This window comes from Oncorhynchus masou, chromosome 27 (assembly GCF_036934945.1).
Source record: "Oncorhynchus masou masou isolate Uvic2021 chromosome 27, UVic_Omas_1.1, whole genome shotgun sequence".
In the NCBI taxonomy this organism is placed as follows: domain Eukaryota; kingdom Metazoa; phylum Chordata; class Actinopteri; order Salmoniformes; family Salmonidae; genus Oncorhynchus; species Oncorhynchus masou.
The window spans coordinates 30,683,243-30,697,905 of record NC_088238.1 but is presented as its reverse complement, the minus strand read 5'-3'; the positions used below and the strand labels follow the sequence as shown (position 1 = coordinate 30,697,905).

General features: G+C 45.0%; 1 protein-coding gene across 1 annotated transcript; it reads right to left on the bottom strand.

The window, feature by feature from the left end:
* Positions 1-4,680: 4,680 nt before the first annotated feature.
* Positions 4,681-12,965, bottom strand: LOC135515982 (phosphatidylinositol 4,5-bisphosphate 3-kinase catalytic subunit gamma isoform-like). The gene is made up of 16 exons (XM_064939896.1): positions 12,785-12,965; positions 11,762-12,161; positions 11,390-11,652; positions 10,857-11,214; positions 10,355-10,650; positions 9,640-10,166; positions 9,191-9,425; positions 8,099-8,308; positions 7,633-7,714; positions 7,432-7,535; positions 7,108-7,254; positions 6,936-7,026; positions 6,666-6,796; positions 6,029-6,140; positions 5,650-5,807; positions 4,681-5,410 (listed from the first exon to the last, which is right to left on the bottom strand). The coding sequence occupies exons 2-16, from the start codon at positions 12,147-12,149 to the stop codon at positions 5,129-5,131; spliced, it is 3,384 nt and encodes a 1,127-aa protein (XP_064795968.1). The 5' UTR covers positions 12,150-12,161; positions 12,785-12,965; the 3' UTR covers positions 4,681-5,128.
* Between the last annotated feature and the right edge of the window lie 1,698 nt (positions 12,966-14,663).

Genomic DNA, 14,663 nt, shown 5'->3' with positions numbered 1-14,663 from the left:
CCATCTAGAGCTTGCGCACGCAGAATCATAGAAATAGAAGAGTGAGCAGATCCGTCACCACTCCGTCTCAAGGGAACATCGTTTTACCAGACAGAACAGAATGTTTAGAAACTCTGTGATTTTACCATTCTCAAAATTCACATCAGATGTTCATTATTCCCAATATTTCGTCATGCATATTGACAGTCTAGCATAGTAGTTTCCTTTTTGCATAACAATTGTCCTATGTAGGCCGACACTGTGAACAATTATTTCACAAGGAGATTCCATTTTTAATTGATACCTAAATACAGCAACTGACCTCCATAGAAGTTAATTAATAAGAAAAAGGGAAAGTTGGGCAGAGTGTTTTCTCCTCCACAGTGGAGCAGAGAGACGATGAAGGATACAGTCTGTTCAGTCACTGTAACAACATAATATAACCATGTAACCATTTAATCAAATCGGATTTATTAACATAGAAATTCATATGCAAAGACATACTACACAAGGAGATTACTTTTTCAAGAATTGAATACAAGACCATGGTGCTTGCCTACGGAGCTGTGAGGGGAACGGCACCGCAGTACCTCCAGGCTCTGATCAGGCCCTACACCCAAACAAGGGCACTGCGTTCATCCACCTCTGGCCTGCTCGCCTCCCTACCACTGAGGAAGTACAGTTCCCGCTCAGCCCAGTCAAAACTGTTCGCTGCTCTGGCCCCCCAATGGTGGAACAAACTCCCTCACGACGCCAGGACAGCGGAGTCAATCACCACCTTCCGGAGACACCTGAAACCCCACCTCTTCAAGGAATACCTAGGATAGGATAAGTAATCCTTCTCACCCCCCCTTAAATGATTTAGATGCACTATTGTAAAGTGGCTGTTCCACTGGATGTCAGAAGGTGAATTCACCAATTTGTAAGTCGCTCTGGATAAGAGTCGTCACCCTCCTCCTCTTCTCTCTGACAGGTGTGTGAGGTATTAGCGTGTAGTACAGTGTCCACAGACACTAGACTCCTGAGACACTGTGGAACAGCCAGGATCAGATGACACATACAGGACACTGACTCCACACCTGAACTAGAACCAGAGCTTGACCAAACTGTCACCTCCTTTACCCCTGACCCAGACATAGACCCTGACCTAGTGTCAGCCTGGACCATATTAGAACCATCAACTACCAGAACAGCACTGTCTCCAGCGGGTCCGGAGAGTTACCATGGTTACGTATGCAGCTGAGAGTGTGTGTGAGAGCCTCAAGGTAGCGCCGAGGATTGTGGGAGTAGATCTGTCTGGGCACACTCAGTAGGGCCTCTGCTAACATCCCCGAGGCGGCAGGAGTGTCCAAGTGTGACGGAGTGTGCGTGTCTGTGTTTGACGGAGTGTGCGTGTCTGTGTTTGACGGAGTGTGCGTGTCTGTGTTTGACGGAGGGTTTGGTGTTACAGGAAGTCAAAAGTCCTGCCCATGGAAATTACACAACAAGGCTCCATCACGTCTGTGTGTGTGTTTGTGTGTGTGTCTGTGTGTGTGTAAGCGGTTCTTTCTGTAGCTCTAGTCCTGTGTTTGGGCCCCCAGGTAGTAGTATGCAGCATGCATACAGCACATACACTCTGTTCCGCCTGGCCCTCTGTCTGTCCACACACAACCAGACTGTGGGGTCTGCCCCTGTCCTCTGCCTTAGGAAACCCCACATTGACGAACCTGAGAGAGAGAGAAAACCACATAATTAGCATAGTGTGTATGTGTGTTTGTGTGTGTGCGCGCGTAACTATCCTGTAACCATATCTGTGAGCTCCCAGCACCAGCGGCCAGCAGAAGGTCACCGTAGCAACATGTTCTTGTCCAATCACGGCCCAGTCTGAGACAGGCTGGGCTCCACTGAGCACAGAGAACAAGGTAAGGTCGTCTTCACACACTCTAACACACACACACACCGTACCTCCCCACTGCAGCCAGGAAGGCCTCCGACTGTCTGACTGATGAGAGGAGCAGAGACACTCCTAGATGCTGTAGGGTGAAAGACACACTGTCTAACCCCCGTCCTGATCTCACACACACACTTTCTATCCCTATAATTAGCCCCACCCAGCTCCAGTACAGTTCCACCAATCTGTAGGCTGGGTTCCAGGCATTCCGTCACCGCAAGGGTCCTGATTGGTCCATGGTCGCAGAATGGGAGGGGTGTAGAGAAATCTGCATGTATGACCTGGCCCTCCAGCAGACTGGAACAGCCAATAGGAAGCCTGATACTGTTGTGTGCAGAGCAGGGAAGTGTTCATTTACAAAGTTGCCATGGCAACTCCAATGGGAGAGCAGCTCACAGTTCAGTTGGCTGATGATTTCCGCATGAGTAGGGCTGATCCGGGTGTGAAGGAAAGCACTGGGTAGGCGGCACAGAGTGGGTGTATCTGTCTGTCCTGGGGTGTGTGTGTCTGAAAGGAAGGAGCCAGGTGGAGCCACTCCAACAGTGATAACATCACGGAGCTCGTCCAATCCGAAGACCAGCAGAGCTTCAGCCAAACGCTTGGCACCTTCCCGGGGAGCTTTTCGGGTGTGTTTCTGTATCTCCCGTTGCAACGAGGCGAGCAGCAGGACGAAGGTCTGGGAGCCGTCTCCTGTCACCGAGCTGTGTCTCCTCACACACTCCACCACCATCCTACACACACACACACACACACACAGATTGAGATTTCACAAAGTATTGTAAGTGTGAACTTGTGTGTGTGTGGGTGTGTCAGAGTATGTGGGCGGAGCTGGAGCGTGCCCAATTTGACTGGAGCATGGAGCGGGATTCCCAAAGGCTAGAGCATCGGCCTTCTCGCCCGCTCCAATTTTGCTCCAATAGCACTCACTTCACGAGCTCTGGGCATTCCTGGCACAGCATGCATTTGTAGTCTACTTGTGTGCTGCTATAGCCCCTTGCTTTAGCTACTGTCATGGAGTTAGCTAAATATTTTCGTAAAGAAACTGATAAAACACACAGGTGCAAAATCAAGGTGAATTACAAAGATGAGGACCAAGAGCAAGAGAGGGAGTGTGGTGATGTAATGTCCACAACTAAAGAATCATTGCGGAATCTGAAATGACACATATCTCGAAAGCATGATGGTGTACTTATTACTACGTGCACATGCTAAAAGAAAGGAATGAGGTGAGTAGCTAATTAGGTTTCATTGTAGCAAAGTATTTATACGCAAACAATCTGACCTCATAAAAGTTTCCTTCATTTTTGTTAGATTATCTATACAATAGGCCATGATTGATTTTCATATTCCAAATTTCAAGGCACTTTCCATTTTGATTGGGTTATTTGCCTAAAAACCTTTAGGCTTACCAATAGAAGAAAAAAATAACAACCCTGCATCCCTGCCCAGCTTGTCAAGAGTGGCCATAAGGGTGTTTAGCATCCCCAGTGGCTCTACAAGCTTGGAGAGGTTTTCTCCATTGCTGCCCTGCTCTAGAGGCACCATCACATGAACCTGAAGCCACAGACCCTGGCCAAACATTGGTGTTTCTAAAAATGAATTCAAAGGAACTCTAGACTGAGCCTAATAAGGCATTTTTCGTTTTAGTGTGTATTTAATTCTAAGTGTCACAGCTTATATGCGCAATTTAGACTATTATGATTTAATACAACAAACTGCTGTTAAAATGCTGTGTGCTTAATGTCCCTGACTCCCTACCAGCTGTGTGTTGCACTCAAAAATGCTTCACAATGTATTTCTTTGTAGGCTATAGCCTTGAAACATTTTTAATATTGCATGAATAATTCATTGTCATTCCTTCTTAGGCTCCCTGTCTGGCTGCTGACCTATTTCGTGTTTATATGCTTGTTTAATATGACATGTTGTCTATTTGAAATTGAGCGCTTCTTACATTCACCTTTTCATGCTCATTATATTTGTCATATATTTGTATTTGTCATTCAAACCATATGGTTTGGTTTCTATGCTTCAAAACCAAATAGTAGGTTCACGTAGTCAAAAGAAACTGTTGGGTATTAAATTGTGATTTTAATGAATGGAGCGAATTTAGAACTGCAGTTTTTTCCGAGAGCTAGAGCGAGTTTTAGTGGGTCTTTTTGTTCCACCCGCAGGGCTGTGAGGATGCGTCTTCCGTGGCGTGTCAACAGCGTTTGTCCCGTGTGAACAGCACCTGTACTCCATCAGGACCAAAGCTCCTCCGGATCACTGCCTCCAGGACACTCCGTACGGAGTCCAGCTGCAGACACTGAGGCTGCAACCGCATCCCCAAAACCTGAGATGGAGAGAGGCTACCGATCCAGGACACAGAGGCACAATTGAGTTGGCTCGAATTGGGTTAGCTGGGATTCACTGGCTTCAATGTCAATAATTGGATTGCTCTGGGCTTGCGCATAAACGCTTCGCGGGCGACATGGGGTGGTGCTGCACACATTTCATATGCATTTAAGTAGCTAGCTAGCCTACTTCGATACTGCGCGCCTAATCCTCAACTTCTTTCATCTTGATGAATGAAATGTCATTTTATGGTAAAACTATACTGACTGCTTGCACGATGAAACACCCGAAATTCTGATATGTGGTTTATGTGAACTCACCCGGGTGTGGAAAAGCTTCCTTTGGTTTCCTAGAGACCTCTTCCTCTGACGAGGTTGGTGAGTCACTCAGTTTAACATCTGCATGTCGACCTCTAGCGATGGGACATAATATATAACTAGATTTCTCTACGATCAGGTTTATTATGGTATTGCCACCATCAGTCATACAAGTCGGATGTTATATTAACAGATGATACAATCAGATGCAGTGCATTAGCAGAGGAACAGGAGTCAATATCTATGTATAACTCATAAACATATGGTAAGATCAGGCTTTGATCTTGAAAGTGCAAAAATAAGACTTACTGTATACAGTCCATGGTACAGTCAATGGGCAATGCATCGGAACAACTAGTTACATCATTGTGGAAGGGTTGACAAACTTTTAGATCCAGACTTTAGTCTCTGACTATATCTCCCTCTCTCCTTATTTGGGCGTCCAATCAACATAGTAATCTTACCTAAAGTGGCTTACAATTATCACATATGTGACCCATGTGGGATTTGAACCCATCCCTCTGGTGTTGCCAGCCCACTAAGCCATTGACACCATAAGGGGAGCACCCTAGGCTGAGCGTTTATCCACCCCCTGCTTGATGCCCAGCACCAGGTGTAGGAACCAGTTGAACTGCACGGTCCAACCCTTGTCCCTGCAGATCTCTATTTGGTCCAGCAGGTGGCGTTGTGCCTCCTCCTCCGGCCGGCCCACAGTCAGCGCTTCGCGGATGTACTCGATGTCTTCTTTGCTGGTGAGCTGAGGCATGCCCGTCATCAGCATCATGGAGAACAGGATGACGAGGAGGTTGGTGTGATGCCTCAGAGCCAGGTAGGCCCGCACACACACATCCTGGAAAGATCAATACTGTAGTTAAGAGTGTGTGTGTTTATTTTTTTTAATTTTTTTTTTATTTCACCTTTATTTAACCAGGTAGGCTAGTTGAGAACAAGTTCTCATTTGCAACTGCGACCTGGCCAAGATAAAGCATAGCAGTGTGAACAGACATAACAGTGTGCGTGGGTGTTTGCGTGTGAGCGAGTTTGTGTATATGTATTTTTACTGGTTGGACAACACGTTCATTTGAGTACCTGGAACTTCTGGAAATGTGGGCTGCTCTTCTTCCCTGATGTGCCCATGACATAGAGGAAGTCAGGGGTGAGGACGAAGGGAACCCTCTCCTTACTGATACCCAGGAAACTCTTATAGTTCCCCAGTATGTGTCCAAAGTCTATGTGGAACAGGTTACCTGAGGGCAGACATATCAAAGGGGGAAAATAATGTTATAGATAAACCACCCAATACATCAGAAACAAATTACTACATTCAGATGAACAGAAAATAACTTTCTATGGGTTCATCCACATATATAGAATATTGTGGAATGTATTCCTAATGTTTTGGCAACCACTTAACGCCAAGTACTGTATCGTGTTTGTGCTATAGGGAGATGAGGAAGAGATCTGGTACCAGATTCAGTGATCATGATGTTGTCGTTGTGTCTGTCTCCTACCCCCAGCACGTAGGTGGCTACACAGTACCCTCCACAGGAGAACACAAACCTCTCCACCGCCTGCTGGAACTACAGGGAGGAGAGGGAGAGAGAGACAGAGAGAGAAAGACAGTGAAAGAGAGGGAGAGACAATGATGGCGAGTGAAGGGGAGAAACAGAGAGAGGGGAAGTGATGGAGACACAGAGTGGAGGAAATGAAGAGCATTCGTGAGCTGCCATTTCATGCAACCAGCCCTGCTCGAGTATTTCCACTGACAACATTGGAGCGAACACAGTGACTCCAACCGTGTTTCATCTTTCTCTATTTATCTGCTAGCGCTGTGGTAGCTTCTGTGGTAAACCTTCACCCTAAAGCTATGGTGACTCTGCTGCATGGGGATATTTCTAACAGGCCAATTCAAAAACAGACATAGCAGAGCTGAAAATGTGGAGTTGCTTCAGCCTACACAGCCTGAGTATACGTGAATAGTGCTGCAGACAAAGCCCTGGGTAACAGGAAATGTAGCAGGGGTGTTTCCTTCCTCCTTAGCGGTGCAGTTATATCCTCTACAGCTGAGATGCTGCAGCACCGTGGGAGTAACTATAGCCAGCTACCTTTTCCTCGCTCACACACTTGTCCCGCAGCCATTGGTTGAGGATCTCGTCCTTGAACGCTCCTGTGCTTCCCACAACGCTCTGCTGGATGTTGGCAATAGTGGTGGCATCTTTCACTATCTCAATCATCCCTAGAGAAAGAGAGAAAGAGAGAGAGAGAGAAATAAGAGAATAGAGAACAATGCTTATTTAATAAGAAATGGCATATATCTATAATTATTTATATATTATTATTAACACATCATGAGCGTGTAAAGTCATTTGACATACCTATTTTATTCCCAGTAGAGATACAACCGTAGGGCAATAAGGACAAGTCCAAAGACTCTTCCTCCCATATGGACTCCATGATCAGCAGAATCTAAAAGGAGGAGCAATTCGTTGTCATGGAACATTTGGTGGACTGTTTTGCCTAACCCATTGAGAAAGCAAGCCCACATACCTGTAGAATGAGCATGTCCTGCCTGAGGTCATCCCCGTCCTTAAAGATGACCCCGATGGTGTCACTGGATAGTGTGGTGGGGTCAGCCCTCTTAAATTGCAGCCACAGCGGTCTCTTCTTAGAGGCCATCACCTTACACTGCTCTATCTGAAGAGAGGGACCCATGTTTACAGTCAAATACAGGAGAGAATGGAGGAGTATGAATACTATTAGTGGAGGATACAGGAAATGATGGTGAAGCAAGGGATGGGGACAAGCGAGAAGAGACATGGAGGAAAATAAGAGGGGGGTAGAATAGAGATGGATAGGTATTATTCCACTCACCACCAGAGCACCAGCCCGTAGACCAGGGTCATAGGGCACTCTGAAGCTCTCTGGCAGCCCAGACGTCTGCAGGTTCTCCAGCTTCTGACGCAGCTGGAACACAACTGAACATACCACCAGGATTCATATACGTATTCATTTCTATATGATTTTATCTTGATCTCTTATACTAGGTACGTTGACCTGAGGCGACAGGCTCACCTTGTGCAGAAACATCATATTTCTCAGCAGACATGGCCTTGATCTCCCTGGTGACTTTCTGCAGGGCTTCTGTCATCTCCACCTGTTGATGATAATGAATTGGATTATTCTTTATTCAGATCCTCGTTATCTGACACTTTAGCGACCTCGTCTTTTTAAATCTGTCTTTTCAATCCTCCAATTCTTTTGCGTACAGTATATTATTTTATTGTGAGGTGTATTGAGATGTTTTAATAAAGTTGTATCTGAAGAAAGACGTGGGGAAGATCCACCTGACGTGCCGGCCTCAGCCCTCAGAGGAGGCCGCACAGTACCAGAGGTACCTCAACTACCTGATTGGCTACGACGTCAAAGCCCTACAGTCACATTGTACGGAGGAGAAACTCCCCTCACCCACTCCTACTGTGTCCGATCACACATCACACCGTACTCTTGTTTACGGCTGGGGTTAAGGCTATTCACCCACCTGGCGTCTGAAATCCTGCAGCATGTCCTCTCCACAGCCTCGGAGGTAGGCTTCCAGCAGCACAGCGTACCTCTGCTGGTAGTGCATGGACTGGGCGATCTCACTCCTCAGGAACCAGAAAAGGAAATGACCTATCCTCTTACTCCTGAGAGCTCTCTTCAGCAGGAACCTGGCCAGGGCACTGTCATGGTATGGCTCAAACTTCACAGCCTGAAAAACACAGAGGAGCACACATATGCATTTTTTTCTCTCAAAGTAAACACATAATAAATGCAAGCAAAGTGTTTCAGTAAACTGTAATGCGACATTATAAAGTATCTTCCCGTTTGGGGATTTTTTCATACTCATACTGTTTTGCATGTTTAACTAAGGCCTCATTGTTGACAGTAGAGACGGCTTATTTGACTCTACACTGACGAATGACACATGTAAAACTACCCACAGGTGCTCCCTTCTGGGAAAACACCAGGGAAGTGTTGTCTATAAAAGTTGTTCTCGTATTTTTTTCTAGTCAATGTATGAAACAGCTATTTTGTTTTCATGTGTGCTTCAGAGACAGGTAGACCAACCACCTATGACTAGGGCTACTTAGTCTTTCTCGTCATGAATCTTGTTCTGGTGGCAGCTCTGCAGAGAGGTCACTAGCTAGCACAGTCACAAAGTCATAAAATCAGATTTTAAACCTAACCTAACCTGTTTCTAGGCCGTCATTGAAAATAAGAATTTGTTCTTAACTGACTTGCCGAGTTAAATAAAGGTAAAATAAATGTAATTTAAAAAAATATATTTAAAAACCTGCTAACCCTAATGAGTTAACCTAACCTTAAATTAAGAACAAAAAAGCAAATGTTTGTTTTTATGAATTTTTACAAGATTGGCAATTTTGACTTTAGGTGAAATCGCTCTGGTGAAATCGCTCTGTTCTGCCTCCAGGACAAGAGTCATGACAATTAATGTCAACTTGTATGACTAGGGCTGTGTAACGAAACTCGGTTTCTCTATGGCACAGACCAAACCTTGACAGAACCAAGACGGAAACACATCAGACATTTCTCAGACAAATTTTGGTTCCATCAAGTCCGACTAACTCACCTGGACCAGCTGCAGCAGGTACCTCAGGACGTCGTCGTCCCCCAGGGTCTCTAGCTTGCGTACGGCCATGGAGCGGACGTGAGCGTCAGAGTAGTGGCAGTCTAACAGCTGCATGGCCAGGCCCACATCCAGCACACTACGGTCCCACACGGAGCTCCTCTCCAACAGCCTATGGGTGGCCAGGACAGCCTCCTGTCTACCCCACCGCACAGAGCCCAGCAGCTTGGGGTATGCCCTGGGAGGAGACAGTAGGGAGTTTTACAACATTTCAATAAAACATTTCACTGAATCATATTTACAGGAAGGTCTCTGTGATACTCTTATAGAAAAACATATTTCAAATAAGAACAAGAAAGATGGAATTGGGATGAAACAAGTGCTTCTGTATTATAAACTCCGATGACTTATTCAGTAATATAGTATTAGATGACCATGCCAGTCAGTCTTACCTGGGGTGACGCATACACTCCTCTCTGAAGTGCCACAGCAGCTCTTTGTCTTCTTGGCTGAGAGGGTGCAGTGGATCAGTCTCAACAATTGCCTCAAACTGCTTCCTCAGGTGGTTAGGCATCTCCCTTTGCCCCCTCTCCCCTCCCTCGGCCTCCCGACCCTCCCCCCCAGCCTCCTTGCCCTCCCTGCTCTTGGGCAGGGCCACTGGGTAGCAGTACTTGTCCAGCAGGATGGCTACGGCCATGGAGGAGGCCTTGTCTGGGTTGGTGGCTGAGGTCAGCTTGTCTGCATTGACGCTGCTGTTGTCCTCGGTCTTCTCAGGCATCTTCCACATGTGGAGGATGAACTCTCCCTGGCGCAGCAGCGAGCGGTGGTCCACCAGCAGCAGGTTGACGTAGTACAGCAGACGACTCTTAGTCTTATTACAATCATGGCTGCCGCTGCCACCTCCAACTGGGGATCCTCCGTTGTCCTGGTAGGAGGAGGTGCCCTTAGAGATCTGGGTTTGGGCCTTCCCACAGGACACCTGGGGAGAGGAGAAAAGAGGATAGAGTTAAATTGTGATTCATACAATATTCTCAAAATAATAGACTGGTATTCTACAAAAAAAAATCCAGAAATAATAGCATGATCACAACAAAGATGTTGGCTAAAGCAAATATAGATACAGCTGCCAGACTAAACCAAAAAACATTATACGGTTTCCTAGTTTACCTGTAGGCTGAGGCGAGCCCCCTTTGGCAGGTCTCTGATGCGTATATTAAACTCCAGCCAGGTGTTCCACAGCACCTCCTCAGTGAAAGCCTTGGAGGAGGTCCTCTCCTGAGCCAGGAGCTGCTGGCCATGGAAGATACTGGCCTCCACATACACGATCAGCTCAGGGTTCCTCGGCAGGGCCGGGATGTCTATGCCCAGGACTTTAACCCTGAACTTCCTGTGACAGTCCCACAGAGAGATTGTGAAGACCCGCTCGTGGTCTTTCTCGTCGATCGTCAGCTGCTCATGGGTGCCTGTTGGAACAGAGGAATATGAATCATCTTAATCATCAAATAAATATTCCCCAAAGGAAAATCATGTGCTATAATATTGGTTATTGTGGCACAACTCTATGGCCTAGGGGAGTTTGTTAACTTTATGAAAAGTGCATATTGTAAAATGTAATCTATTGGTGAAATATTCTGATATGATTACTTTGGGAATATTGATGCTAGCTTACCTGCCACTCCAGTACAGTCATCCACCTGTGCCCAGTCCTCTTTCTGGACCAGGTCTTGACCTGGATTAGGAGCCGACTCCAGGACCAGATGGATCTCCTCCCCGTTCTTCAGACACTGTCGGACCCAGTGGAAGTCCCTGACCGGGTGGTTCCCATAGATATACTCTTCCCTGCCACACACCCTCAGGACGTAGTCTGCCTCACACACATCCTCAGGAACTCCCAGCAGAGCCCTCTTATTGGAGATCTTCGTAAAGAAGGTCTGGAGCACCTGGACGGGCGTGTCATCGATGGACACCTTGATGGTCTGGCTGGCCTTGTTCCTGTGAATGACCAGCAGGATGTGGCTGTTGGTCACCTAGAATAAAATATTATTCAATCTTTATTGATCCATGATACAGAGGCAACGGAAATTGGCTATTTCTTGCTGTCCCAGTGCCCAGCTACATCACCACATACAGAACAGGCTGGGAGCAGGCAAGCAGCACAGGGTCGCCCACAGAGCTGGAGCAGCCAGGTTAGGGGTTACATACCTTGGTGAGCAGGTACTCTGGGAGGTGCTTGGATGTGATCCAAGGGTCCATTGAGTAGAGTTTGGGGTCCCGGTCGGCCAGCTCTATCTTGCGGGGTGTGAGGAGCTTCCTCCTGGTGAACTCCAGCTCGTCATCGTGCACGTTGCTGACGTCGGTGACGTCGTAGCCAATCAGGTAGTTGAGGTACCTCTGGTACTGTGTGGACTCCTCAGAGGGCTGAGGCCGGCACGTCAGGTGGATCTTCCCCACATCTTTCTTTAGAGCTTTAGATTCAAATACAACTTTATGAAAACATCTCAATACACCTCACGATAAAATATATATAAAAGATGCAAGGGTATAAAAGAAAGATTTAAGACTAAAATCTTCTACCTTTCCAGTAGCGAATGCAGTCCAGGGTCTGAAACACCTGGTGCTTATCGTAGATCTCACACCAGTTGCCCTTCTTCTGGTAGAGCAGGATGCAGTGGTCAGGGGAGTACTTCTGATAGAACTCGGGGCACAGGTTGGTGGCTACTACCCTCAGCCACACCTGGGCTTTCACCTGCTCCACCGTCCAGTTCCCAGCCACCTCCAGGACCAAGGTGTCCGGACTGCGGCTACTCTTAGTGGTGGTGGGGAGGACGAACTCGATGGCTATCTGATCCATGGTCACGGAGAAGGTGGAGGTGAAGGCTTTCATCTTTCTTCTCCTCCTCCGATTCTCTTCTCGAAGGACTACAGGTTGAGGTTCTTCTTCATCGCTCACTTGCTGTTCCATAACACGAGTTATCTATTATCAATGAAGAATAAAATAGATTTTTTAGATTAGAATAGATGGATTTGTAAGGGATGTTAAATGTAGCATGTATATTTATCTCATGTTGGTAAACTTAGCCAAAATAAGATGCTCTATCATGATATGTTATGCTTATACTAATTCTATTTTATGATGTTGCGTATCAAGCTTGTTCAACTTCTTCTTTCAGATCAACTTCTCTGCATAGGAAGTTGCAAAGCAGGAAGCAAGGAGAAGCACTGTCAGCAGTAACAATGTATCAACCCCATACAGTCATTGGTATAACTCATCAAAATATGATAATGTTGCAGTAAAATTGAGCAACCAGAATTTCGCAAAATTGTAAATTCCACCTTAGTCATTTCAGAACATATTTCAAAAAATTATTCAATGACAACTTGAAAATAAATTGACAAGTCTCCTACACCTGCCCACAGAAACAAACCTACAGTTTATAATAAAATCATACATTATATAAAAATACAAACAATTATTGATGAAACTTCAATGTTACTGATAGTTTCCATGAGAAAATCCAGAGCCGTTAGTTTTCAAAAACAGAAAATAACGGTATTACCGATTACATGGGTCAGGGAAAGTTAATGAAGAAAACTTACCGCTCGGTAGGCCTAAACACACTCACGCCAGCAGAAATATGACACGGTGGGACACTAGGCATTTGTAAATATTTGTACAATGGTCCCAGTTTCTCCTTAGTTCATGTTGAGTCCGTGGTACTAAAACTTTCTGTCTGCTATTCCATTCACCCCTCCCCGTGATGTGTGAAGCCGAGTCCCAAGCAAGTCTACATGTTGCGCTCTTATTGGTCGCTCAGAAGCGCCATGACTGTAGTTTTGAGGGAACTGGACTACAGAAACCCACAGCCTAGTAATGCCATTATGATTAAGCAATTTACTTGTCAATTATCATTACTTTTACTATTACTGATTTTTGAAGCAGTTATGTTATTGTATCCATGCCAAGATTGATGGGTTTATATTCAATTTCTATTGTCATATTCACTAAAAACGTTTTCTCCTGAAAAAAAAAGAAGAAAGAAAGATTCTAAGCTATGCAGTTTTTGCATGATGAATGTTCGTATTGAATCCCATCAGTTACAACCAATGATTTATATATATATATATATATATATATATATATATATATATATATATATATATATATATATATATATATATATTTATATATTTATATTTATATATACTATTTTCAAAAGTTTGGGTCACTTAGAAATGTTCTTGTTTTTGAAAGAAAATCACATTTTTTGTCCATTAAAATAGCATCAAATTGTTCAGAAATACAGTGTAGACATGGTTCATGTTGTAAATGACTATTGTAGCTGGAAACGGATTACTTGTTATGGAATATCTACATAGGCGTACATAGGCCCATTATCAGCAACCATCACTCCTGTGTTCCATTGGCAAGTTGTGTTAGCTAATCCAAGTTTATCATTTTAAATGGCTCATTTATTATTAGAAAACCCTTTTGCAATTATGTTAGCACAGCTGAAAACTGTTGTTCTGATTAAAGAATAAATCAAACTGGCCTTCTTTAGACTAGTCGAGTATCTGGAGAATTAGCATTTGTGGGTTCGATTACAGGCTCAAAATGGCCAGAAACAAATAACTTTCGTCTGAAACTTGTCAGTCTATTCCATGCGAGAAATTTCCAAGAAACTTAAGAACTCGTACAATGCTGTGTACTACTCCCTTGAAAGAACAGAGCAAACTGGCTCTAACCAGAATAGAAAGAGGAGTGGGAGGCCCCGGTGCACAACTGAGCAAGAGGACTCGGTGCATTTAAATATCTGCATTCGTTTCTGCCACGTTCATTCTATTTCAGACACCTTAATGCAACTTTTAAATCATATAATATTATGTGAGCTAAATTAATTTAAAACAATTATAATAATAGACTAAATGACCAAAAGTATGTGGACACCTGTTTGTCAAACATCTCATTCAAAATCATGAGCATTAATATGGAGTTGGTCCCCCCTTTTTCTTTTATAACAGCCTTCACTCTTCTGGGAAGACTTTCCAATAGATGTTGGAACATTGTTGCGGGGACTTGCTTCCATTCAGCCACAAGAGCATTAGTGAGGTTGGGCACTGATGTTGGGCGATGTTCGCTGAAGTTGTTCGATGTGGTTGATGTCAGGTCTCTGTACAGTCAAGTCCACACCAATCTCGAGAAACCATTTCGGTTGTGAGTGTTGCAACCGAGGACAGACGATATTTACGTGCTACGTGCTTCAGCACTCGGTCGTCCTGTTCTGTGAGCTTGTGTGGCCTACCACTTCACGGCTAAGCTGTTGTTTCTCCTAGACGTTTCCCCTTTACAATGACAGCACTTACAGTTGGGTCGCTCTAGCAGGGCAGAAATTAGACAAACTGACTTGTTGGAAAAATAGTATCCTATGACGGCGCAACATTGAAAGTCACTTAGCTCTTCATGAAGGCCATTCTACTG

What these genes read in the sequence shown, in the direction of transcription:
- LOC135515982 (XM_064939896.1), bottom strand. Translation starts at nt 12,149, where the DNA reads ATGGAACAGCAAGTGAGCGATGAAGAAGAACCTCAACCTGTAGTCCTT. An exon ending in TGACTGTACTGGAGTGGCAG is followed by an intron (nt 10,651 to 10,856) that starts GTAAGCTAGCAT and finishes CTGTTCCAACAG; the next exon opens with GCACCCATGAGCAGCTGACG. An exon ending in CTCTACTGGGAATAAAATAG is followed by an intron (nt 6,797 to 6,935) that starts GTATGTCAAATG and finishes CTCTTTCTCTAG; the next exon opens with GGATGATTGAGATAGTGAAA.